Below are 24,408 nucleotides of genomic sequence, written 5' to 3'. Positions count from 1 at the left end.
TGGCTAACTAATGTTGCTAGCTCCACACTCTGATCTTCAGACAAGCTTTATTTGTTAGAATACAAACAAATATCACCACACCTGCCTTTGCCTCCCAAATACTGGCATTAAAGGCCTGTGCCACCACATCTGGTGGTATTTGTCATGTCTTAATTGCCTTCAGCTCAAATTTAATTTTTATACTTAAGAAACGAGTTTATGGGCTGGAGAGATGGCTCAGCGGTTGAGAGCACCGACTGCTCTTCCAGAGGTCCTGAGTTCATTTCCCAGCAACCACAGGGTGGCTCACAACCATCCGTTATGAGATCTGGTGCCCTCTTCTGGTGTGCAGATATACATGGAAGCAGAATGTTGTATACATAATAAAATCTTAAAAAAAAAGAAACGAGTTTATTTTATTTCATGTGTATGTGTGAGTACTTACATGGATGTACGTGCACCACCTGTGTGCCTGGTGTGGAAAATCCATTTATTCAAACCACATTTTACTATAGACCAGTTTGTAAATGGGCTACAATTGCTGATGCACCTAAGTCAATGAGTGGCACTTTGCTCCCAGAGCCCGGTGTCCACAGACTGCCTTGCTTCAGCTGGAGCCATGCTAATTTGGTATTTATTCTGTAGCATGTGTCTAGGAATCTGGCCAGTGGATAGCTTTAAATTACCTAGTAGGGGGCTGGAGAGAGCACTGGCTGCTCTTCCAGAGGACCTAGCTTCAGTTCCCAACACCCACATGGCAGCTCACAACCGTCTGTCACTCCAGTTTCAGGGGATCTCAAGTCCTCTGGCCTCCACAGGCACTGCATACACACGGTACACCCTTAGGCAGGCAAAAGTAAACTTTACTTTTACAGATAAAGTAAAAATAAATACATCTTTAGAAAAAGTGTATGTCAGATGGCTCAGTGAATAAAATCACTTGCATGGTGATCTGAGTTTACTTTTCAGCACTCACATGGCGGAAGGAGAAAACAACCAGCTACTAAAAGCTGTCTTCTGACCTTCACCCTAATGCTTCTGGCAGGTGCACACACACACACACACACACACACACACACACACACACACACACACACACACACACACGCATGCACCATGTACAATAATTTTTTTTAAAAAGTGGAAACAATGGCTCGTGGTGAAACATGGTGCAGGGACAGCGCAAGTTCCAGGCTCAGAAACCTAAAAGCCAGGCAGTGGCTGCTGTGGAGCGGAGCCGAGGGCCGAGGAAAGGCGGTCGAGTCATTTGCTCCCAAGAAGGTGCGCATCGTGCAGCAGCAAAAGCTGAAGAATATCCTGGAAGTGGGGATCCGGAAGAGGATTGAGCATGACGTGGTGATGAAAGCCAACTCCAGCCTGCCTAAGAAGCTCACACTGCTAGCCGGGCGTTGGTGGTGCACGCCTTTAATCCCAGCACTCTGGAGGCAGAGGCAGGCGGATCTCTGTGAGTATGAGGCCAGCCTGGTCTCCAGAGCGAGTGCCAGGACAGCCTCCAAAGCTACACAGAGAAACCCTGTCTAAAAAAAAAAAAAGCTCACACTGCTGAAGGGTGCATCAAAGAAGACTGAGGGGGTCGCCACGCCCAGCAAGACACCATCCTAAAGGCACTGGGACTTTGCAGGTGACCCCCACAGGCTGCCCGAACTTGAAGAGGACCCTGCTCCAGTCCTGATGGCACCTGGGACAGCAATGGGTAGGTGACGATGGCTCCTGAGGCCAGCTCCGCGGGGTTCTGTGGATGCACTCAGCTTCCTATAGGCTCAGGGTCTGTCTTTACTGGGGTGACAGTGTGATGAACCTGCCTCTGATGGCCCTCCAGCTCTCAAGCAGCTCAATGGGGAGACTGTTTGGGGGCTAGGTGAGCCTCACTGGTCTCCACAAGAAACTTCTCCCACCCACTCAGTGGGTTCCTTGACAGCCACAGACCCAAGAAAGGGCAATGGCATCAATAGCTGATGCTGGCAGATACAGGTAATCTCTTCCGTGGGTCCGGGGAAGCCCTCTAGTCATCTAGTGTCAGTTGTCACTATCCTATACATGAAGAAGGGTTCCGTATCTTCAGAGAGACAACATCTCATCCTGTCACACTAGTGATCCAGAGCCACTCGGGGCTGGCCAATGTTACCCAATAAAGCTGTGCTCACAGAGGCTAAAAAAAAAAAAGTGAAAACAAAAAACAAAACAACAAAACCCAAAGGAGCAATTCTCACAGCTCTATTGTGATATTGTGGTTCAACTGGTAAATGCCAGCTGAGCACTTGGAGTATTAAATTTGACTGGGTGGTACATTTGTATATATGAAGTCATATCACCACATCTCCACATTCAGATTCCATTAACTGTCACCTAATTTCAAAGTTCCAAGCAAAGTCTTTCCTTATGGCTTCTGAATTTTGTGTTTTTCTCTGAAATCTTTATTCAAGATTATAAACTGCCTTCATGCTTACTTTCAGGGCTTTTTAAAAAATGTGCATTGGTGTTTTGCCTGCTTGTATGTCTATGTGAGGGTGTTGGGGCCGCTGGAACTAGAGTTATAGACAACCCCAAGCTGCCATGTAGGTGCTGGGAATTGAACCCAGCTCCTCTGGAAGAGTAGTCAGTGCTCTTAACCACTGAGCCATCTCTACAGCCCTAATCCAGCTCTACAGCCCCTCCAGTAGTTTTTAATTTATCAATTCCCATCAGCAGCAGTCATAGTTATAAGGAATTATATCTTGGCTAGAATGACTGGAGCTGGGTTACTCACATTTACCTTTTCAGGAAGGCCTTTGTCCCACTGCCCTCTACTGACCGATCTGTTCCTTACACTTAGCTTGAATGGGGATCTTCTAGCCAGCACATTTACTTCACTGAAGTGGATTAACAGGACAATTTCTTTTTTTCTCTTTCTTTCTTTCTTTCTTTCTTTCTTTCTTTTTGGGGGGAGGTGTTTCAAGACAGGGTTTCTCTGTGGCTTTGGAGGCTGTCCTGGAACTAGCTCTTGTAGACCAGGCTGGTCTCAAACTCGCAGAGATTCACCTGCCTCTGCCTCCCAAGTGCTGGGACTAAAGGTGTGGGCCACCACCGCCCAGCTCAGGACAATTTCTTGAGAAAGAAAAATTCATACAGGGTCTCACTGTATATCACTGGCTATCCTGGAACTCACTATGTAGACCAAGTTGGCTTGGAACTCCCAAAGATCTACTTTCCTTGACCCCTCCCCCATGTGCTGGGATTAAAGGCATGTGCCACCAAGCCTCACAAAATGTTTCTCACAGGATAACATCAAACTTGTGATTCTCCTGCCTCTGTTTCTTTAGAGTATCCTAAGAGTGTGCGTCACTACAACCAATTTTTGTGATCTGGATGCCTGAATGAGATGAGCTGTCCTTTCCCTTATAGGTTTTAAGTTGATTTAGCTTTAAGTACTAATTTCTCCCAGTGGTTTCTCCTCCTCCTCCTCTTCTTCTTTTTCTTCTTCTTCAAGACAGGGTTTCTCCATGTAGCCCTAGCTCTCTTGGAACTTGCTATGTAGATCAGGCTGGCCTCAAACTCGGATTCATCTGCCTCTGCTTCCCAAGTGCTGGGATTAAAGGCCTGTGTCACCAGGCCCAGCTTCTCTCTCTCTGTCTCTGTGTCTCTCTCTCTCTGTCTCTGTCTCTGTCTCTCTCTCTCTCCCTCTCTCTCTTCCTCCCTCCCTCTCTCTCTCCCTCCCTCTCCCTCTCCAATATTTGTGGGATGGAGAGATAACTCAGTGTTTAGAGCAGACTGCTGTTCTAGAGGAACAAGGTTCGATTCCCAGCACTCACATGCCAGCTCACAGCTGTCTGTAACTCCAGTTCTAAGGAACCTGACATCCTCTTCTGACTTCTAGGACATCAGGCTCACATGTGCTGCACAGACGTACAAACAGACAAAACATTCATGCACATTAAAAAAAAAAACTGTTATTAGCCAGGTGGGGTGGCTCACGCCTTTCAATCCCAGCACTCAGGAGGCAGAGGCAGGCGCATCTCTGGGTTTGAGACCAGCCTGGTCTACAGAGTGAGTTCCAGGACAGCCAGGGCAACACAGAGAAACCCAATCTCAAAAACAAAACCAAACTATTATTACAGTGTGTAGGTGTGTGTGTGTGTGTGTGTGTGTGTGTGTGTGCATTGGCACATGTGTGGCCATAGAACAATGTTGTGGAGTTGGTTCTCTTCGTTCACTTTTACGTGGGTTCTGGAGATCAAACTCAAGTTGATCAGGCTTATGTGGCAAGTGCGTTTATCCAATGAACCATCTCACTGGCACATCGATTTATTCTTTGAAACAGTGGCTCACACTGTAGACCAGGCTAGCCTGGAACTCACTATGGAGCCCAGGCTGGCCTAGAACTTTTGGTTGGCTTTCCTGTCTCAGACTCCTAAGTTCTATGTGATTACAGGAGAGAGTACCAACAATCAGCTCCCACAATTTCTTTTTCTTTCTCTTTCCCTTCCTTTCCCAGTCATTAAAATTTTAGTAACCATGTCGTTGTTTGACTGAAAGTGATTTCATTATGCTCCTGAGGACACTTCTTTCTGCTGGGACTTTTATACAGAGGATGTGGTGACATTCTGGCTAATTCCCCCATTTCTTTTTTATTATTATTATTTATACAACATTCTGCTTCCATGTATATCTGCACACCAGACGAGGGCACCAGATTTCATAACGGATGGTTGTGAGCCACCATGTGGTTGCTACGAATTGAACTCAGGATCCCTGGAAGAGCAGTTGGTGCTCTTAACTTCTGAGCCATCTCTCCAGCCCCAAATCCCCCATTTCTTGCCTTGTGCCCCTCTCTTTAGTATTCACTACTCTTAACCTTTGCCCTAGTTCATGAAACACTTCTTTAGAAAGAAAAAGGCATAAGAATACACATTTTCTGAATCCTTCGAATCTAGTATTTTTCTTTGAATCTCTCAACTCAGTGATGGAGAGATGGCACGGCAGTTAAGAGCATTTGCTGCTCTTCCAGAGGATCCAGGTTCAGTTCCAAGCACCCAAGTCAGGCAGTTCACCATCACTTGTAACTCCAGCTCCAGGAGATTTGACACCTGCACACAACTGCCATACACTTACACAGACAGACACATATACACATAAATAAAAATAAAGTTAACCTTAAAAATAAGCTTCCAGTCATAGTCTGGTGATAGGATTCTAAATTCAAAATAGTTTTTCCTGCTTTGGTACATAGTCAGCTATCATGTAACCCCAAAATAACGGGGTCTACCACTTGACCTGGACTCTGGCAACCTTGTCCATGCACTGAAGGAAAAAACAAACATTTAGTAATTAGTTCATGACTTTTAACATATTTAGTATTTTGTTTCGGTAAGAGTCCTGGTTGACAGCTGCATTATTATGGAACAGGCATTGGAAGCTTTCTTTTGTTTTTGTGTTTTGTCTTTTTTGTTTGTTTGTTTGTTTTTCAAGACAGGGTTTCTCTGTGTAGCTTTGGAGCCTATCGTGGCACTCGCTCTGGAGACAAGGCTGGCCTCGAACTCACAGAGATCCGCCTGCCTCTGCCTCCTGAGTGCTGGGATTAAAGGCGTGCACCACGAATGCCCGGCCGGAAGCATTCTAAAATTCATCTTCAGGAGGATTCAGGATGCTAAACAGCCATCTTACTAGTGTCCTTGGAAGGGAAATGCTGTATATTCTGCACATGACGCTTTCTGATTTAAAGTAAGCTTTCTTTCCCTGCCTACCTACCGAACAGGGATAATTCTATGTCATGAGGAACTACATATTCTTTTGTCTTGTTTGTAGCCCTGGCTGGCCTTGAACTCACAGAGATCACAGCCTCCTGAGTGCTGGGGTTAAAGGCATGGACCACTGTGCCCAGCTGGGAGCCAAGTATTTTTCACAGTGTAACTTTTTTTGTTTGTTTTTGAGACAGGGTTTTTCTGTGTAGCTTTGTACCAGGCTGGCCTGGAACTCACAGAGATGCCTGCCTCTGCCTCTGAGTGCTGGGATTAAATGTGTGCACCACCACCACCCAGCCACAGTGTAACTTTTTTTTTTACAGTGTAACTTTTAAAGTAATTTTATCTGTTTCTTTTTTTGTCCACACTAAACTCGTTTCTTAACTTGATTCATAGTTGATGCCCCATTTGAAATCTCTCTCTCTTTCTGTGTGTGTGTGTGTGTGTGTAAGAAAGAGAGAGGGGGAGGGGAGGGGAGGGGAGGGAGAGGGAGGAGAGGAGAGGAGAGGAGAGGAGAGGAGAGGAGAGGAGAGGAGAGGAGAGGAGAGGAGAGGAGAGGAGAGGAGAGGAGAGGAGGGGAGAGACTGGGAAAAGACATACTATACTCTGTTTTAGTTAGGGTTTTCATTGCTGCAATGAAACACCATGGCCAAAAAGCAAGTTGGGGAGGAAAGGGTTTACTTGGCTTACACTTCCACATCATAGTCCATCATTGGAAGAAATCAGAATAGGAACTGAAACAGGGCTGGATCTTGGAGGCAAGAGCTGATGCAGAGGTCAAGGTGGGGAGGTGCTTAGTGGCTTTCTTTCCAGGGCTTGCTCAGCCTGCTCAGGATGGCACCACCCACCATAGGCTGGGCCTTCCCCCATTGATCACTAATTGAGAAAATGCCTTACAGTTGGATCTCATGGAGGCATTTCCTTAACTCCTTCCTCTCAGATGACTCCAGCATGTGTCAAGTTGACACAGAAAACCAGCCAGTACACACTCAAAATCCAAAACACATTTCTTTTGTTTTGGTAGTGGTGGTGGGGTGGAAACAGAGTTTCTTGTGTAGCCCCGGATGTCCTGGAACTTGTCCAGGCTGGCCTCAAACTCACAGAGATTTGTCTGCCTCTGCCTCCTGAGTGCTGGGATTAAAAGCGAGCGCCACCACCGCTCAGTTAACGTCTTATTTTTGTTTATTGGTTGTTTGGAAATTGAACCTATAGCCTTTTACATGCTAAGCAACTGGGGTTGGAATCCAGGGTATTATTGTGCCCCTAGGCTGATTCTCTGTCAGTACATATCCAGCCCTACACAGAAATTTGAGTGCATTATTGGCCATTTCACTATTTTTATCTATGTATTTATCTTTGGCGCTGTATTTTTATAACATTTTTATTTATGTATTTTTATGTAAGTGTATGTGCACAGTTCACATACGTGTGAAGTTCAAAGGACAACCCATGGAAGCTGGTTCTCACCTTCTGTCATGTAGGTCCCAGGGATGGAACTCAGCCCCCTCATGCTTGGCCGTTAAGAGCATCTAGCGGCTGAGCCATCTCACTGGACTTGTCCTACTTAGAGATGACACTGAAGTGGAGGGCAGAATCCAACGTACCGAGACGGAACAGGAGAGACTTGACACTAGGGGGCGCAGCAAGCGGGGGTCGTCTCCAGTCGAACGCAGCTCCAGGAGGCGGGAACAACCGTCGCCCCGCCCCCTCCATCTGCGGCGCCCTGTGATTGGAAGGGGAAACGATTACTTAGTAGCGCCGTTGGGGTGGGCGGGAGAAGAGGGCCGGCCAAAGGTGACGCCGTGGCGGTGGAGGTGCCGGGCCCCGCGGCACTCCGGGCGGTGGATGGCGGCGGGATGGAGCCCGAGGGGAGCGGCGGCGGCGGCAGCGGGTCGGCCGGGCTCATGCAGCAGATCCTCAGCCTGAAGCTCGTGCCGCGGGTGGGCAACGGGACCCTGTGCCCCAACTCCACTTCGCTCTGCTCCTTCCCAGGTACGCCCCGCCCCGCGCCTGCGCACTGCGCACCTGTCGCCGGCCCCGGCCAGGGCGAGGCCGAGGCAGCCTCGGAGTGGTACCCGGGTGCCTTGGGGCGACGCCAGTCCTATGCAAGGGACTGCCCCTGACGCCCTCCGAGACCCTGCCCTCTGAGTCTGTCCTACACCCATCTATCTCCCCTCCAGCTTGTCTATGTAGGAATCACTTGCTGAGACCTGTTGCGGGTTCTCCCACCCACACCTTGAACTTAGACACAACTTCTGAATTGCTCTAACTTTGCCACCCGAGCTTTGCCGCTTCCTGTCAGGAGAGCTTTCAAAGTGACGTTTACACGGTAGAGCTGCCAGAGTTGACAAAGTTGACGGGAGGAGAATTACCTCCCCTGGGATCAATAATAGAGGCCTTCAGGGGAGAGCATGATTATTTGTTTTGGACTTTTGAAGGCTAGGCGACTGGGGTGGGAGGTACGACAGAGGGGGAATTAGGGCGCCCCAGCAAAATTGAAACTTGGACTTCGTAAACCGTGAAGCTGGGCCAGAGACATCGTAAAGGAAGACGGGCAGGGTTGCATGTTAAGCCAGGCGTCTGTGATTCTCATCCACTGGGCAGCGACTGCCAGGCGCCTCACAGTGGACACCTGGGACCTGCCTGTGTAGTAGCTGACAAAGTGGTTATCTATTTTTAAGGCAGCTGATGTTAGCTTGTGCCTAAAACGAGAGTTGGGATGCTCAGATTGTTTCCAAAAGTATTAGTGTCACACCTGACAGTGATTTAAAAAAAAAAAAACTAAATAAAATTACACACGAACCTCTTTCTGGAGACCCTTTCCAAAAGAAGAAGAGTTCCTACTCTCCAAGGATTAAATCAGTCTGTTTTTTTTTTTTTATTATTTGTTTTCTTACTTCTCTTCAAGTACTTGGGAATTTTCCAAACCTGAGAAATTAGAACACAGTATAACCAATACCCATATGCTTATGTCCAGTGGTCAAAGTCACACACTGCTTAAAAACTGGGGCTCATTAGGTAATTGTGAGACCATCACCCACGTAGTTAGGTAAGCCTAGATGGCAGGCTGTTTTAAGTTACGGGGCCACAGTTGAATGTTTGGCCTGTATTGATGGAAATTTCATTATGCAAATCATGACTCTTTTGGGTCTTGCTCTTTCTCTGCCACACCTATGTGCATGAGTATACACATCACATTTTAACTTCCTGTACTGCAGAAGTCATGACATTGTATGATTCTTCAGCTCAAAACTTCTGAAGCAGGGACGTGTTCTTGGACAGCCCCCAAATCACACCACTTCTAAAATACCACTGATAAAGTGATGTTAAACAGACCTTTTTTAAATCTCTCCAGTTAACCAAGTAGCTTTCTTCTTTTTGTTTTCTGAGCTTTCTTTTTTCTTTAAGAAATATTATTTTAAATATATGTATGTGTTTTGTTATGTGGACATGAGTGCAGGTTCCCATTGTGGCCAGAGGTATAGTTACAGGTGATTGGTTGTGAGATATCTGACGTAGGTGCTGGGAATCAAATTTGGGTCCTCAGGAAGAACAGCAGTCACTCTTAACCTCTGAGCCATCTCTCCTTTTTTTTTTTGTTGTTGTTCATTTTGTTTTTGTTTTCATTTGGTGAGAGAAAGAGGCAGTTTATTAAGAAAGAAAAAGGCAGATGGCCTAATGAGTTGAGAAAAGGGCTGTTAAAAGCTTTGCTAAGTCGGGGGCTGATCATTGCTGGGTGTGGTGGCTCACAACTTTAACCCTAGCACTCAGATGTCTGTGAGTTCAAAGTCAGCCTGGTCTACATAGCATGTTCCAGGCCAGCCAGGAATAAAAAGAATTACACATTGCATTTGATTGTCCTGACTCTTTAGTATCATTTACACCGGTGTTTTTTGTTTGTTTGTTTGTTTGTTTTTGTTGTTGTTGTTTGGCTTTTTTTTTTTTTTTTGGTTTTTTGAGACAGGGTTTCTCTGTGGCTTTGGAGGCTGTCCTGCAACTAGCTCTTGTACACCAGGCTGGTCTCGAACTCAAAGAGATCCGTCTGCCTCTGCCTCCCGAGTGCTGGGACTAAAGGCGTGTGCCACCACTGCCTGGCTATACCAGGCAGCTGAAGTGTTTTACTTCAGCTTTTTGTTTTTATATAACCTGGAGCTTGCTGGGGACTGTACTTGGGTCCTCTGGAAATGCAGCAACTGCTTTGTTGTTGTTTTCTTTGTGTTTTCGAGACAGGGTTTCTCTGTGTAGCCCTGGCCATCCTAAAACTTTCTCTGGAGACCAGGCTGGCCTCAAACTCACAGAGATCCTCCTGCCTCTGCCTCTGCCTCCCAACTGCTGGAATTAAAGGCATGCACCATCACTGCCTGGCACAGCAGCAACTGCTCTTTACTGCTGAGCCATCCCTCCGTACTCCCTTCTGAAAATGTTAATCTGCAATATGTATTTGAATTTACTTCTATCCTTGTATGCATATAAGACTTGAGAGTATGGTTTACCTAGACTCATTCCTTCATCAGGTGTCCATCTGGTCCGGTGTGGGCTCCAGGCTGGGTGCATAAAGATGAATGAGGGTAAAGCCCTCATTAATCCTCATGTGCTAATTATAAGGGCTAATGTAGTACATACAGCCCTTGACCTCAAGTTGACCAGTGAGCAGCCGTGAATACATCCCCTCCTGCAATGCCTCTTCTTTATTTGGAATTCTGGTTAGAATGGGCACTTGAAGTTGGATCCTCGTTTGAGATACCAAAGACCTCTTACTAGGAATCGTATTCAGGGTCCTGAGGCTGATTTCCTCTATTTTGGTCACACAGAAAGGGTTATTTGTAATTTATGCCAACTCATGGCAGATCATTGCCCTAAAATATTCTGTGGTTTCTCTGTACTAAAAAGCTTTGAATTGATTTTTTTTTTTTAAAACTCACCTTTACAATTTAGCCATTTAGGATTCTGCCAAATTCTCATTCTAACTTGCTCAAATTTCTTTTGCTGTCTCTTTGTGTTTGTTTGAGACAAGGTCTCATTGTGCAGCTGAGGGTGCCAGAGAACCTGAGCCTTCTTACTGCTAAGGTGAAGGCCTGCATCACCATGACTGGCTTTTACTTGTCATTTGTCACAATCAGGGATGACATTCATTCTCTGAAGATAGGGATTTCACTAAAGTAATGTCAAATTAAGCAACATTTTTGTTGCAGTCAAGAATGGATCCAATTTAGGCAAGTCAGTTAGTTATTCATTCACTGAACAAATATTTACTGAATGTGGTGTACCTGTTTTTCTTTTTAAGATTTATTTATTTTTTTATATATTAGTGCTCTACCTGCATGTGTCAGAAGAGGGCATCAGAGCCCACTATAGATGGTTGTGAGCCACCATGTGGTTGCTGGGAATTGAATTCAGGACCTCTGGAAGAGCAACCAGTGCTCTTAACCTCTGAGTCATCTCTCCAGGCCCTGTTTTTTTTTTTGTTTTGTTTTGGTTTTTTGTTTTTGTTTTTTGTTTTGTTTTGTTTTTCAAGACAGGGTTTTTGTGCAGCTTTGGAGCCTATCCTGGCACTGGCTCTGGAGACCAGGCTGGCCTCGAACTCATAGAGATCTGCCTGCCTCTCTCTGCTTTTATATTTTTAAGATTTATTTTTACTTATGTGTATGAGCATATGTATATGAATGTTCATGGTGGTCAGAAGAGGACATTGAATCTCTGGGGACTGGAGTTACAGGTAGTTGCCCAATGTGGGTTTTAGAATGTGGACTCTGGTTCTCTGCAAGAGTAGCATTGTCTCATAACTGCTGAGTCATCTCTCCAGCCTTCTGGTTATGTTGTAGTATCTGTAAGAAAAGCCTTAACAGACAAAACAAAGCCACTGTTACATGGGTCATTCATTCCAATGGAGAGACATAGAGAAAAGTAAGGACAGCATATGAGTATGAGACAGGGTGAGTGGCAGAGTAAGTGGCTGAAGTGTGTCAAGGGATAGAGTTTTACGTACGGTGATCGGCCTGCTATGGTAGCACACACCTGTAAACATAACACTTGGATGGCTGAGGCAGGATGGTTGTGCATTTGAGGCCAACCATCCTGAGCTACATCCTAATTCAAAGCCAGCCTTGGCTATTGTGGTGGTTTGAATAAGAATTGACACACACACCCCCCCATTGGCTCATATGTTTGAATGCTCAGTTCCTGGTTGGTAGAACTGTTTTGGGAAGGAAGTGTTTTGGGAAAGTGTGGCCTTACTGGATGAGGTGTGTCACTGTGGGTGAGCTCTGAGGTTTCAAAAGCCCCACATCAGGTGCTTTCTCTCTGCTTTGTGCTTGTAGGTCAGGATGGAAGCTTTTAGCTACTGTTCCAGTGCCATGCCTATCTGCTTCGCACTCTGGTGATAATGGACTGACCTTCTGAAACTATAAGCAAGCCCCCAATTAAATGTTTTCTTTTGTAAGAGTTGCCTTGGTCATAGTGTCTCTTCATAGCAATAGAATACCTACTAAGTCAAGTAGTGTCAGGAGAGGTGTGCCAGACCACAGTTGGTAGTCCTTGTTAGATAGGAGGGCAAGTCATTTTTAGAGAGGAGGGGAGGCTACTCATGGATCTCCTGGCGGTTAGGAGACAGTTAGCAAGCAAGGAGTGAGGAGCATCCAGGCAGCCTAGTTCCAGCAGGGAGTCACAGCACTGGACAAGACTGTAGTCCCCAGGAGGACAGATGTGGTCTGCTTACAGCCCCAGCTTTACAAAGGTCCACCCAGGAGCTGTCAGAGTTTATTCAGCTGTTTGACCTGGAACATAAGGTCATAATAGAGCTAGGTGAAAGGATGGCTGCCTGGCACTCCTGTTCCTGCTCTTCTAGACTGGAGATCTTGGGGCCAAGATGGCTCAGGCAGAAATCTATCCATCAGCAAGCCCTTTAGTTAATTCAGTGTCATCTGGGAGGATGCATCTCTTCATGAGTCTTTGCTCTTCCATTGTCTGAAAGCTCTGTGTGTGTGTGTGTGTGTGTGTGTGTCTGTGTGTGTCTGTGTGTGTGTGTCTGTGTGTCTGTCTGTCTGTCTGTCTGTCTGTCTCTCTCTCTCTCTCTCTATATATATATATATATATATATATGTATATATATATATATATATATATATCTCAAGATTGAACCCAGGGCTTTGATACCACCAGGACCAGAGCTTGGATCTCCAGTATCAACATAGATGTCGTGTGGTCATGGTGACCTACCTGTAAACCTGGCATCTGGGAGGTGAAGAAGGGATTCCCCAGAGCAAGTTGGCTAGCTAGACTATCTGAATGGGTGAGCTTTGCATTCAAGTGAGAGACTGTGCCTCAAAATATAAGGAAGAGAGCAATCAAAGAAGTCACCCAATGGCAATCTCTGCCTCCACACATGTGCCCATATACATGTGATCACACACACACACAAAGGAAAAAATAAAAAGAAGGCCCTCACAGATATGGCCTTTCAGTCTTGGACTTCCCAGCTTACAGAACCTTGAGCCAAAAAGATTGTGTTACAGCAGCAGAAAACCCAACAATAGAGCTGCCAAGGAAAACACAGCTGATAATGCGCTGCATTTGAAGTAGTGAACAGGAAATGTAAGACAGGGAAACATTTTTGACCGTGTGTTGAGCCAGGGGAATGAAAAGAACTCCACATCGATCAATAAATAGCCATTAAACAGTTGGTAAATTGAGGTGCAGTAGATTAAAAAGAAATCACTTAGTTTTTTTTTTTTTTAAAGTGTTTTATAGATCTCAGTTTGCTGTAGCTTTTAAAGTGTTGTAATTACCCTGAGAGTATTTTTATAAACTACTCATTTCATGTAATAAAGCCTTTCTTTCCCCTCACAGTGTTTTAAGTAGCACTATACATGGGCACTGGAGTAGCTAACACAGGTGGCTCAGGGTGTGATGGGGTGGTACATCCCTGTGTGCTGCTGCCTCTCAGCCCAGAATGGTGTCAACAGGACCCTGGTAGCCCTCCCTAGGAAGGTGCTGTGCTCCAAGGGAAGCAGCAATGAGTGAGTATGTAGGTGTCTCAGTCAGGCTGCTGTAAAGCAGTTCCACAGGCTAGACATTTAATCAGCCGCTTGTTTCCTTGGGTCTGGAGCCCACAAGTCAGATCTGGGTGCTAACCAGGGTCAGGTAAAGGTGAGGACTTACTTCCTGCCTTTCAGGCAGCTTCCTTGTTACTGTGGGGGAAGGTGTGTGTGTGTGGGGGGAGGGTAATCTCCCTCTTATAAGACAGTTAAAGGTGATGAACACCTTTAATCCCAGAACTCAGTAGGCAGAGGCTGTCGGATCTGTATGAGTTCCAGGTCAGCTTGGGCTACATAATGAAACCCTGTCTCAAAAATAGTGCTCTCAAATTTAGTGTGAATATGGGTTAAAACAATTCAACCCACACCTAGGCTAGACTCACATATGAGGGAATTACTAGCTCTTTTTTGTCTCTGGTGAATCAGGGCACTGCTCGCCTCCATGTTCACCACACATGATCTGGGCAGCCAGTAAGAAGCGCCCACTGCAGCAGCACAGAGTGGTCCAGCCTCAGGTCAGTGGTATTCTCATCCTTGTGGTGCTGGACCATAACTGGGTGGTTACTGCTGTAAGTTCCTGGAGGTGGATTCACATTCATTTGTTCACTGTGGGGCAGCAGCCTTCTTAGAGTCCTCACAGAACTTTCCCTCAGGCCCCGTATTTTAGCAGTTATAGTTTCAAGAGTGATGGGAATCTAGCAGAAAAAAAAAAAAAAAAATCTCAAAAATGGTTTGACAGGTTTTTTTTTTTTTTTAATTGTTTTATTTTGCTTTGCTTTGTTTTGTGACAGTATCTGTGGCCCAGGCTGACCTCCAACTAATAGTGATCCTTCTGCTTCAGCTCCCTAAGTGTTGGGGACTATGGTGTGAGTCCCTGTGAAAGCTTTGGCACCCTTTGTAGTTGTCTGATAGTCACCAGACCAAACACTGTCGGTTATTAGTTATCCTCAACAGGCTTTGAGCCCCAGATGGGGCATCTGTGAGGTTTTCTGAAGAATCACCCAGGGGTCTGGAGAGGCGGTTCAGTTGTTAAGAGCACTGGCTGCGCTTCCAGAGGACCTAGGTTCAATTCCCAGCATCCACATGACAGCTCCCATCCAGCTGTTACTCCTGTACCAGGGACTTCTGGCCACCTTGGGTACCAGGCATGTTGCACACATGCATACAGGTAAAGCACCCATTCAAATTAAATAAATATTTTTAAAAAGTCATCCATCCCTCAAAGACCTAGGTTCAAGGTTTCAGAGACCACATGTTGTCTGTTGTCTGCTGGATGCACTAATTTTGGGCCTGTGTTGAGGCACCATGGCCTGGTGGAGCAGAGCTGCTTGCCCAGTGGCAGCCAAGAAGCAGGCTAGGAAGAAGTCAGGGACCCACCCTTAGCGACACACTTCCTCTATCTAGTCCCCACCTCCTATTTTCCACCATCTCCTGAGATAGCACTACTGGCTAGAGACCAAGCCCTCAGTGTTTGAGCCTGAGAGGGACACTTCATATGTAGACCTGAGCTCCTCATGATGAAATCCATCCACTTGTGTGACTGTCATTGTCAGTGTTGTTGTAAACATTCTGCTTCAGTCAAGCCAGTGATGTTTGATCAGGTTGGTTTGGTCTCTGTGGAGACCTGGGAACTGAGTACTATTGGCCAGTGTGTGCTAAGCATGCGTGAAGCTCTGGGTTCCATGTCTAGCATCAGAAAGTAAGTGTGTGTGTGTGTGTGTGTGTGTGTGTGTGTGTGTGTGTGTGTGTGTTAATATCTGAATTAGAGTTATCTTAAGATTGAAGGTTGAAGTCTGGACAGATCCCTCAGGGTTCGAGCACTTGCTGCTATTACAGAGAACCCAAGTTGGGTTCCCAGTGCCCATATCAGGTGGTTGACCATCGCCTGTGACTCCAGCTTCAGGGGAATTTGACACCTCTTGCCTCTGTGGGCTCCATGTAACAAGTGCACATATTGACACACATACACATAGTTAAAAATAAATCTTAAAAGAGTAATGGTTCGATGGGTGGTGATGGAACAAACCTTTGATCCCAGCACTTGGGAGGAAGAGACAGGCAGATCTCTGTAAATACGAGAGGCCAGCCTCATCTACAAAGGAAGTTCCTTGACTGCCAGGACTATTACACAGAAGAACCCTGTCTCAAAAAAACAAACAAACAGAGCTGGGCATTGGTGGCACATGCCTTTAATCCCAGCACTTGAGAGGCAGAGGCAGGCAGATCTCTGTGAATTCGAGACCAGCCTAGTCTGCAGAGCAAGTTCCAGGACAGGCTACAAAGCAATACAGAGAAACCCTGTCTAAAAAAACAAACAAAAGAATAGTGGTTCTCCATAGGAGCCAGCTCTGTTTTGTTTTACCTGAGACAGGGGTTTGCCTCCAAGTTGAAACTTAGCAGAAGATGACTTTGGTTTTTTTTGTTGTTGTTTTTGTTTGTTTTATTTGTTTGTTTAAAGATTTATTTATTATGTGTACAGCTTTCTGTCTGCATGTATCCATGCAAGCCAGCAGAGGACACAAAATTTAATGACAAATGGTTGTAAACCACCATGTGGGTGCTGGGAATTGAACTCTAAACCTCTGGAAGAGCAGCCAGTGCTCTTAACCTCTGAGCCATTTCTCCAGCCCCAGAAGATGACTTTAGAAGTTCTAGCCTCATGCCTGCACTTCCCAAGTGCTGGGATTACAGGTGTGTTCACACCCAGCTCTTCTAGCCTTCTTTTTCACTTACCTGCCATTTGTGTTCAAGCCACCCAGACATTTGGTTTTTTTTGTTCTTGTTTTTTGAGACAAGGTCTTGCTATATAGCTTAGGTTAGTCTTGAACTCATAAGCCTTCTGTTTCTGTCTCCCTAGTGCAGACATTCAGGCCTGCACTGCCAGACCAGGCTTTCATTTTACATTTTAAAGAGTTTTTGATGCTCTAATTAATAGGAGATGGTAAAATTGCTATTTATTTACTTATTTTGAAGCAGTTTCACTTTGTAGATATTTATTGGCTTGTGTTAGCATAGTCAAGAAATCATTTAGGTCTTTTGACCTAATAACTAGATTGCCTTGCCTTTTTTTCTCCCTCTAGTTTGACAGTAAATGTAACCTGTTTGGTTGGTCAACTTTTTCTTTAAAGTGCCTGAAGACTTCCATCTTCTAAGCTCTGTGGGTTTATGGTGTTGGCCACTGATAACAGCCTTGCCCATGTATCTGGAGAGCTTTCATAGACAGGACTTAGTGAGCAAGCGTGGGTTCTACAATGTCTACAAGTGCTACAGATGAGCTTAAATAAGTCCTCAATACAGAAACAAGAGATGAGCTGTGAGTGGTAGTTTGTGAGCCCTTTAAACATCATCAGTAAAGCCTGGCATAGTGGCAAATGCCTATAATACCAACTCAAAGGAGGCAGGAGGTTCAGAGTTCAAGGCCAGCTTTAGATACATATGAGTACGGCTATTCTAGGCCACATGATGGGACCCTGTCTCACAAAAACAAGGGACTGGGGAGATGACTAGGATGTTAAGAGCACTTGTTACTCTTGCAAAGGACCCAGGTTCAACTCCCAGCACTCAAATGGTGGCTCACAACCATCTGTAACTCCAGTTCTAGAGGATCCAGTGCCTTCTTATGACCTCCATGAGCAACAAGCAGGAACATGGTGTACATACATGCATTCATATGTATACATACAAGCAAAACACTTACACATACAATAAAATGAATAAATCTAATTTAAAAAAAAGGGTTCCCTATTTTTAAAAACAAAACAAACTCCAGGCAGTGATGGTGCACCTGGAAGGCAGAGGCAGGTGGATCTCTGTGAGTTCGAAGCTAGCCTGGTCTACAGAGGGAGTTCCAGGACAGCCAAGACTGTTACATAGAGAAACCTTGTTTCCCAAAACCAAAAGAAAAAAAGAAAAAAGACAAAACAAAAAACACCTACAGCAGAACCCACTAGAGTACAACTAAATGCTAGTGAGAATGGGACTCATGGGTGCAGTGGCTGGGACTGGGCCCCTTGAAGGACCTCACTGGGGAAGATGGTGTGACTCCAGCTTTGCCTTTCTCTACCCTCACAGAGATGTGGTATGGTGTGTTCCTGTGGGCACTTGTGTCTTCTGTCTTCTTTCATGTCCCTGCTGGACTCCTGGCCCTCTTCACCCTCAGACATCACAAATATGGTAGGTTCATGTCTGTAGGCATCCTGATGATGGGCATCGTGGGACCAATTTCTGCTGGAGTCTTGACAAGTATGTTAGCATTCAAATACCAGTCCAAAGCTTGGAATGTGGTTGGCCACCTCATTTTAGAAATAAGGGTGGATTGGGGTGGGTGGGAAGTCAGCTCAGTGGGAGAATGCTTGCCTAGTGAGCACAAAGCCTTGGGTTTGGTCTCTAGCACTGGGAGGGGAAAAAAAGTGTGTGTATGTGTGTGTTGCATGTGTGCACACACACAACGAATTTTAAAGAGCTTTGAAGTGTGGATTTTTTTTTTTTTTAAATGTATTCCTTTTGGGGTTTTGCTTTGTTTTTTAAACTCTCAAGCCCCTTACCTGGCTAATCTCTTTGGCTTCCACAGGCCACTAGCAAAATAGAAGTGTTTGGCCACAGAAACTTCAGCATCTTTTTGTTCCAATTTGACTTGACTCGGCTTTGCAGAATGGTTCGATAATTGCTTCCACTCTTTAGGGTGTGTTTCTTTTTCTATTTTTAAGATTTACTTATTTATTATATAGACAGCAGTCTGCATGCATGTATGATGCCTGCAGGCCAGAAGAGGGCACAAGATTTCATTATAGATACTTGTGAGCCACCATGTGGTTTCTGGGAATTGAACTCAGTACCTCTGGAAGAGCAGCCAGTGCTCTTAACCTCTGAGCCATCTCTCCAGCCCCAAACCTGCTTCTCTTTTTAATCTTTTTTGTTTCATATCACTAGCACAATTAGAGGGAACAAAATGATAAGCTTAAATCACTTTTAAGTTCATAATTTCATAGAAGCATATTATTTTCTAGAAATGAAAATTTAAGCATCATAAAATTAAAAATTATATGTATATTAACAGCCACAGATTGTATTTTGCTGTGGATATAAATATATGTATGTATAATCATAAAAACATAGGAATGTAACATTCCTAATTTGTCACTTTATTTTCACTGTGAATTTTTTTATTTTTTGTTTTTGTTTTTTGAGACAGGGTTTCTCTGTGGCTTTGGAGGCTGCCCTGGAACTAGCTCTTGTAGACCAGACTGGTCTCGAACTCACAGAGATCCGCCTGCCTCTGCCTCCTGAGTGCTGGAACTAAAGGCATGCGCCACCACTGCCCGGCTTCACTGTGAGTTTAAACCCCTCACTGAGCAGAAATGTGCATTGGTCTCTTTGACATTTTTTTTTTTTTTTTTTTTTTTTTTTTTTTTTTTTTTTTGAGGCACTGTAGCCTAGTTTCTGTGTTCTAACTGTGTTACTTACGGCTGCAGTACCCACAGAGTTTCTGGCCTCTGGGACTGGTTTCCTATCAGTAAAGCAGGGATGAGCTGCCCGCCCCCCCCATCTTTGAATGCTGATTAGTCCTCAGGCTTTTTCTTTTTTTTCCTCTTCAAGGAAGCTCAGTGACAGAGGTGCCATGGCAAGCCCTCTGAGACATTAGTGGTATTGATTGCCACTGGAGGCAAAGTCAAATATCTAACACTGTTTGCTTGTTAAAACACATTAAAATATCTCATGTCGCAGTTTAAAAATGTGTAGTCTTCCTTTCGTTTTGGGGTGCTGAGAATGGAACCCATGGCCTTGGGCATACTAAGCATGTATTTTATCATTGACCCACACCCCCAGCCTGCCTGTAGATATTTGATTGAGTCAGCTATGTTCTATGAGTTTCTGTGACTCTCAGATGGGTAGCTGGGTCCACACAGGGTGTTTGTTTGTTTGTTTTTAAGATTGTATTTATTTATTATGTATACGGTGTTCTCCATGCATGCTTACACACCAGAAGAGGGCACCAAATCTCATTATAGATGTTGTGAGCCACCATGTGGTTGCTGGGAATTGAACTCAGGACATGTGGAAGAGCAGTCAGTGCTGTTAACTACTGAGCCATCTCTCCAGCCCCCACACAGGTTTTTGTGTAGAATGTTAGATGGGGGGGGTGTCTGGGTCCGCACAGGTGTTTCTGTGCTGTGTTTTCACTCAACAGGAGGTTGTGGTGACTAATAAGGAAAACAGTGACCTGGGAAACAGAAGGGACCCTGAGTTCTCTGCCCTGGTGCCCTTTTAATAGCTGGCTTTATGGCTCAGAATCCTGTGTTGCTCTCTCACTCCTTTCTTCCTTCCTCACATGGAACCTCAGTATAACGGAAGGTGGAGCTGGGAGTCCCTGTGGCCCGGAAACATTTCTTGATCTGTCTCAGTAGATTGTCATTCATTACCAAGAATGTATTTGGTGCCTGTTCAATGATGGGCATGGGATTAATTGGCACAGGAGTGAAGAGAGAAGTCCGGAATTGCTGTCTTGTCATCTTGACTGTCACTCAGATCACTCAGTAAGAAGTGCTCAGTCTTAGGGAGCACAAATCTAAACGCTGACTTGCAGGCCACATAAAGAAAGTCAGTGTGGTCACCAGAAAGGACGGGGAGCATGAAACGTCTTTCATGATTAAATGTAAAAAGTCTGTCTCCCAACAGTGAAATTTTTAAGTGTACGTTTTTGTGATGTCATTAATCTCAGATTTTGTTTTATTAATTTTTTTTTCTCTTTTAACATGATTCAATTTGAACCAGGTGCAGCGATTGCTGGGGTTTACCGAGCTGCAGGGAAGGAGATGATCCCCTTCGAAGCCCTCACCCTGGGCACTGGACAGACATTCTGTGTAGTGGTGGTCTCTTTTTTGCGGGTTTTGGCTACCCTATAGCATATGTCCGTTCACTGTGATGTCACACCTGCATTTTATACTCCTCAAAAGGAAGGGGCAGTGTCATGGTTTCTTCATTCCTCAAATGGAAGCAACTTGGGGGCACAAAGAATGGGAAGAACACCACAGCTGTTTCTTCAGTTGGAAGCTGCAATCAAAGACCCTTGTAGACAGCTCTCGTTCTCAGCCAAACCAAGCTCCTTGGCTTTCTTTTCTTGTGGCCACTTAAGTTTTATATGCAATCTTCACCTAAGCCAACAATGCCTCAAGTTTGCATCTTTCGAACAAGAATTTGCATCATTATTTGCAAAAATGCAACATTGCTGTTTCACAGAAACAGTGGACAATGCTGTTTAATTTGAAGGGAACACAGTAAAGCCAAGTTTGTTTGGGTGGTGTGTCGCTCTGAGAACAAACTGGTGGACTCTTAACAGGAAGAACTGAAGTATAATTCAAAGTAACAGCTCCAATTCCACTGTCAAAAGTAGGTGACTACTGTCAATGTGACATTTTATGGATAACTATCTTGACCTCTGATTATTTAATATATTTTTAGAGATGTGAATTTATTATTTGATCAAAATAAGCTAGCTAATTGAGATGTCTTTTCTGTCCTTCCTTCCTTCCTTCCTTTCTTTCTTTCTTTTTCTTTTTTAAGACATGAGGTCTTGCTTTGCTACCCAGGCTGACCCAAACTCCTGGGCTCAAGTGGTCCTCCTGCCCCAGCTTCCTGAGTAGCTAGGACAATAGGCACCACCATCATGCCTAATTAAGGCTCTTTTTCCAAAGCATATGCATGATACCTTTACCTGTCACCTTTAACGCTATCCATTTGATTTACTTTCTCTGGAAATACAGAGACTTTCTTAAGTGGCTTGAGTTGAACTTCAAAACCAGATAGCATATACTCTTTGGACGTTCAGGCACAAATAAGACACTTGCAAGAGTGTTACAGTTTTTCTTGCTGATTTTAGTTTATTTGATGACTCCAAAACTTGTAGACTGCTTCTGAAATGAGTTAGTGGTTATTGGTTTCCTTCTGTGTTTACCTGTCAGTGGCTAATCAGCCTACTTTGCAGTATTTGAGTATCAACTCCCAGAAAGTGCCTACAACTTCCTTTTCATATACAACTCCTCTGGCCTTTTTATTTTTATTCAAGAGAATTTATATCCTTAAAGAGACATAGTTTTTAACTTATTTTTAGCTATTTTAATTTTTAACTCGACTGCCTAACTTTGGTTTTCATTAGAAAGGCCTGCAAACTGTGACCTTCAGAAGGGAAAGGGGTGTAAAAAGGTATGTGCCTTTTGTCATTTTAACGGTTTTGTATAAAGTACAATGTTCTTGTTGATACCTGTTGTCAAAGTAGCTTCTGGTAATTAACTCTGGCTTTTGGTTTTTTGAGACAGGGTTTCTTTGTGGCTTTGGAGGCTGTCCTGGAACTAGCTCTTGTAGGTCAGGCTGGTCTCGAACTCACAGAGATCTGCCTGCCTCTGCCTCCCAAGTGCTGGGATTAAAGGTGTGCGCTACCACCGCCTGGCCAACTCTGACATTTTTAAAGGACAATTTTCATTGTGAGATTAAGGCTGACAGCCTATGAGGGCATAAATTTATCTTCAAGTAATATGCTTTCAGTTTCTGGTTAAAAATAGTCAGGAGGGGACCGGCAAGACAGTTCATCAGGTACTTATCTCTGACCTGAGCTTGATTCTCCGGACCCACATGGTGGAGGAGAGAACCAGCCCCTGCAAATTGTCCTCTGACCTCCACATGGTATTCACATGCACACATAAGTTAATACATGTAATTTAAAACATTTTGTTTTATTTTGTTTTTCGAGACAGGGTTTCTCTGTGTAGCTTTGGAGCCTATCCTGGCACTCGCTCTGGAGACCAGGCTGGCCTCGAATTCACAGAGATCCACCTGCCTCTGCCTCCCGAGTGCTGGGATTAAAGGCGTTCACCACCAACACCCGGCTAAAACGTTTTTTTAAGTCAACAAGAGGACCTCTGTGGTTACCTGCATTTATGTGCACATGCTCCCTGCCACTCCCCCCCCACACACACACACTTAGTTTTTAAAATGAGATAAAGTAGCCCAAAGGGTCATTTTGCCCAGGAATGGCAGCGGGGGAAATTGCAAGGGTGGCCACAAAAATAATTGGCTCTTTCTTTTTGACCACCACTTGTTAAAACTGTAGTGACAATTCAAATTAGTAGGCAATTAAAGTGCAGATAAATGGCCCTTAATATTCCCCAGAAAAAAAAAAAGCAAATCTTTCTTCCAACAAAAGATTTTCTGTTTTTTTTTTGTTGTTGCTCCCCCCCCCCCCCCACCCCCCAGACAGGGTTTCACTGTGGCTTTGGAGGCTATTCTGGAACTTACTTTGTAGACCAGGCTGGCCTGGAACTCAGAGAGATCTGCCTGTCTGCCTCTGAGTGCTGGGATTAAAGGTGTGCGCCACTACCGCCTGGCAAGATTTCCATTTTTGTCTCAGGGGCTGTGAATTGGGAAAAGATCCTTTCAGATAGAGAAATTGGAACGTTGTACCCTGCAATCTGGGAGATGACAGCATCATCTACGGAAGGGTCTACTGAAGGACGCCTTGGAGTGCTTGCTAACCATTCCTTGGGATATAATTTCACACAGTAAGCACATAGATGAATGAGTGGCGGACTTTTCCCCCCTAACTAATAACTTCTGAACATATTCATCCATGATTAAAATGTTAAATTATTTTAACAATTTAACCAAGACACAAAAGTTAGAGTGTGTTTGTTTCCATCTGTTTCTTATGTTTTATCTGCTTTTTAAAAACAAAAAACAAAAACTTGAACTGTAAAATATATCTTCAAATTACTGAGTGTTTCATCTATCTCAATGCCTGTGAAGCATTCTTTTGTGAATAAATGTATACTCTACAGACTGAGTGCTTTCAGGGAGAAACCAGTTGAGTGCTAAACAAAGAATGCTTTCCACTTTGATCCCTGTTTGTCTTCTTCCTCTTGTCTCTTGTCTCAAATGCAGATTTATTAATTTGCCATGATTTGTGTTCAACACATCACCTTATACAATTTCTTCAGTAGTTTTCTCTAGATAAGGACTTTCTTGGACCCTGATTCCTGAATTTATATTTCTGCTTCTCACCCCCTCTTTTTAAATTCTGAGATAGGGAGGCAACTCCCAACCAAAAAGTTGATCTCTTGATTCCTTGGTGAATTTGGGGGTAAAAATTAAGTTCATGTACAAAAGTGCAATGATTATTATGTGAATAATCTGTGTCCCTGGGCTGTTAACTTCCTTTGGAGCAAGATACTCCTTAGGACTTAATGCTGGGAGTAATGAGAATCAGTTCGTGCAAATAATGGCATCCTTCCCGTGTCCTTTAGGTTTTTAAATTGTATGTTAGCTTTTGATTCCAATGTCCTGACTGCTCTGGTTTTCAGTAAGTCCTTGTGACACTGCAGGGCATGCCAAACTTCCCTAAGGAACTGTTTCCTGGAATGTGAAGCCCTGCGTCATTAGTGGTCCATGTGCAGAAGGTTTTGTGAAGTTGTATTTCTTTCTTGTGTACTATGTAAGGCTGGTTATGACCAAAATCAGCTCAACTTTTTATATTAGGTTATTGCACTTAATTCCTATAGTCCAAGTGATCAAATCTTTGTACATTAGAAACTTACTTAAATTTTATTTTTCTACTGACATTTCTAATGCTAGTATAAATGTTTGTCAATAAAGAATTACTTTGAATTCTA

The 24,408-nt window shown here is 44.4% G+C and overlaps 1 protein-coding gene and 1 pseudogene across 7 annotated transcripts; both read left to right on the top strand.

The window, feature by feature from the left end:
* The first annotated feature begins 1,138 nt into the window (after nt 1-1,138).
* LOC100767994 lies at nt 1,139-1,602 on the top strand (annotated as a pseudogene).
* Nucleotides 1,603-7,488: 5,886 nt separating this feature from the next.
* On the top strand, nt 7,489-24,408 carry Tmem170a (transmembrane protein 170A). 7 transcript variants are annotated; one of them, XR_004769285.1, is made up of 5 exons: nt 7,494-7,709; nt 17,822-17,992; nt 20,522-21,136; nt 21,903-21,949; nt 23,151-24,408. XR_004769285.1 is itself a non-coding variant. In XM_027406055.2 (3 exons), exons 1-3 carry the CDS (start codon nt 7,574-7,576, stop codon nt 20,650-20,652), a joined length of 369 nt encoding a protein of 122 aa, XP_027261856.1. In that variant the 5' UTR covers nt 7,490-7,573; the 3' UTR covers nt 20,653-22,004. The 7 variants fall into 7 exon arrangements, 2 of the variants coding, with proteins under 2 accessions (XP_027261856.1, XP_027261854.1); XR_004769287.1 differs by lacking the exons at nt 21,903-21,949; nt 23,151-24,408 and adding an exon at nt 18,321-18,431 and having other exon boundaries at nt 7,489-7,709; nt 20,522-20,646; XR_004769286.1 differs by lacking the exon at nt 21,903-21,949.

Source organism: Cricetulus griseus, chromosome 3 (genome assembly GCF_003668045.3).
Source record: "Cricetulus griseus strain 17A/GY chromosome 3, alternate assembly CriGri-PICRH-1.0, whole genome shotgun sequence".
Taxonomy (NCBI): Eukaryota; Metazoa; Chordata; class Mammalia; order Rodentia; family Cricetidae; genus Cricetulus; species Cricetulus griseus.
The sequence above is the reverse complement of the archived record's forward strand: the minus strand, read 5'-3'. Positions and strand labels throughout refer to the sequence as shown.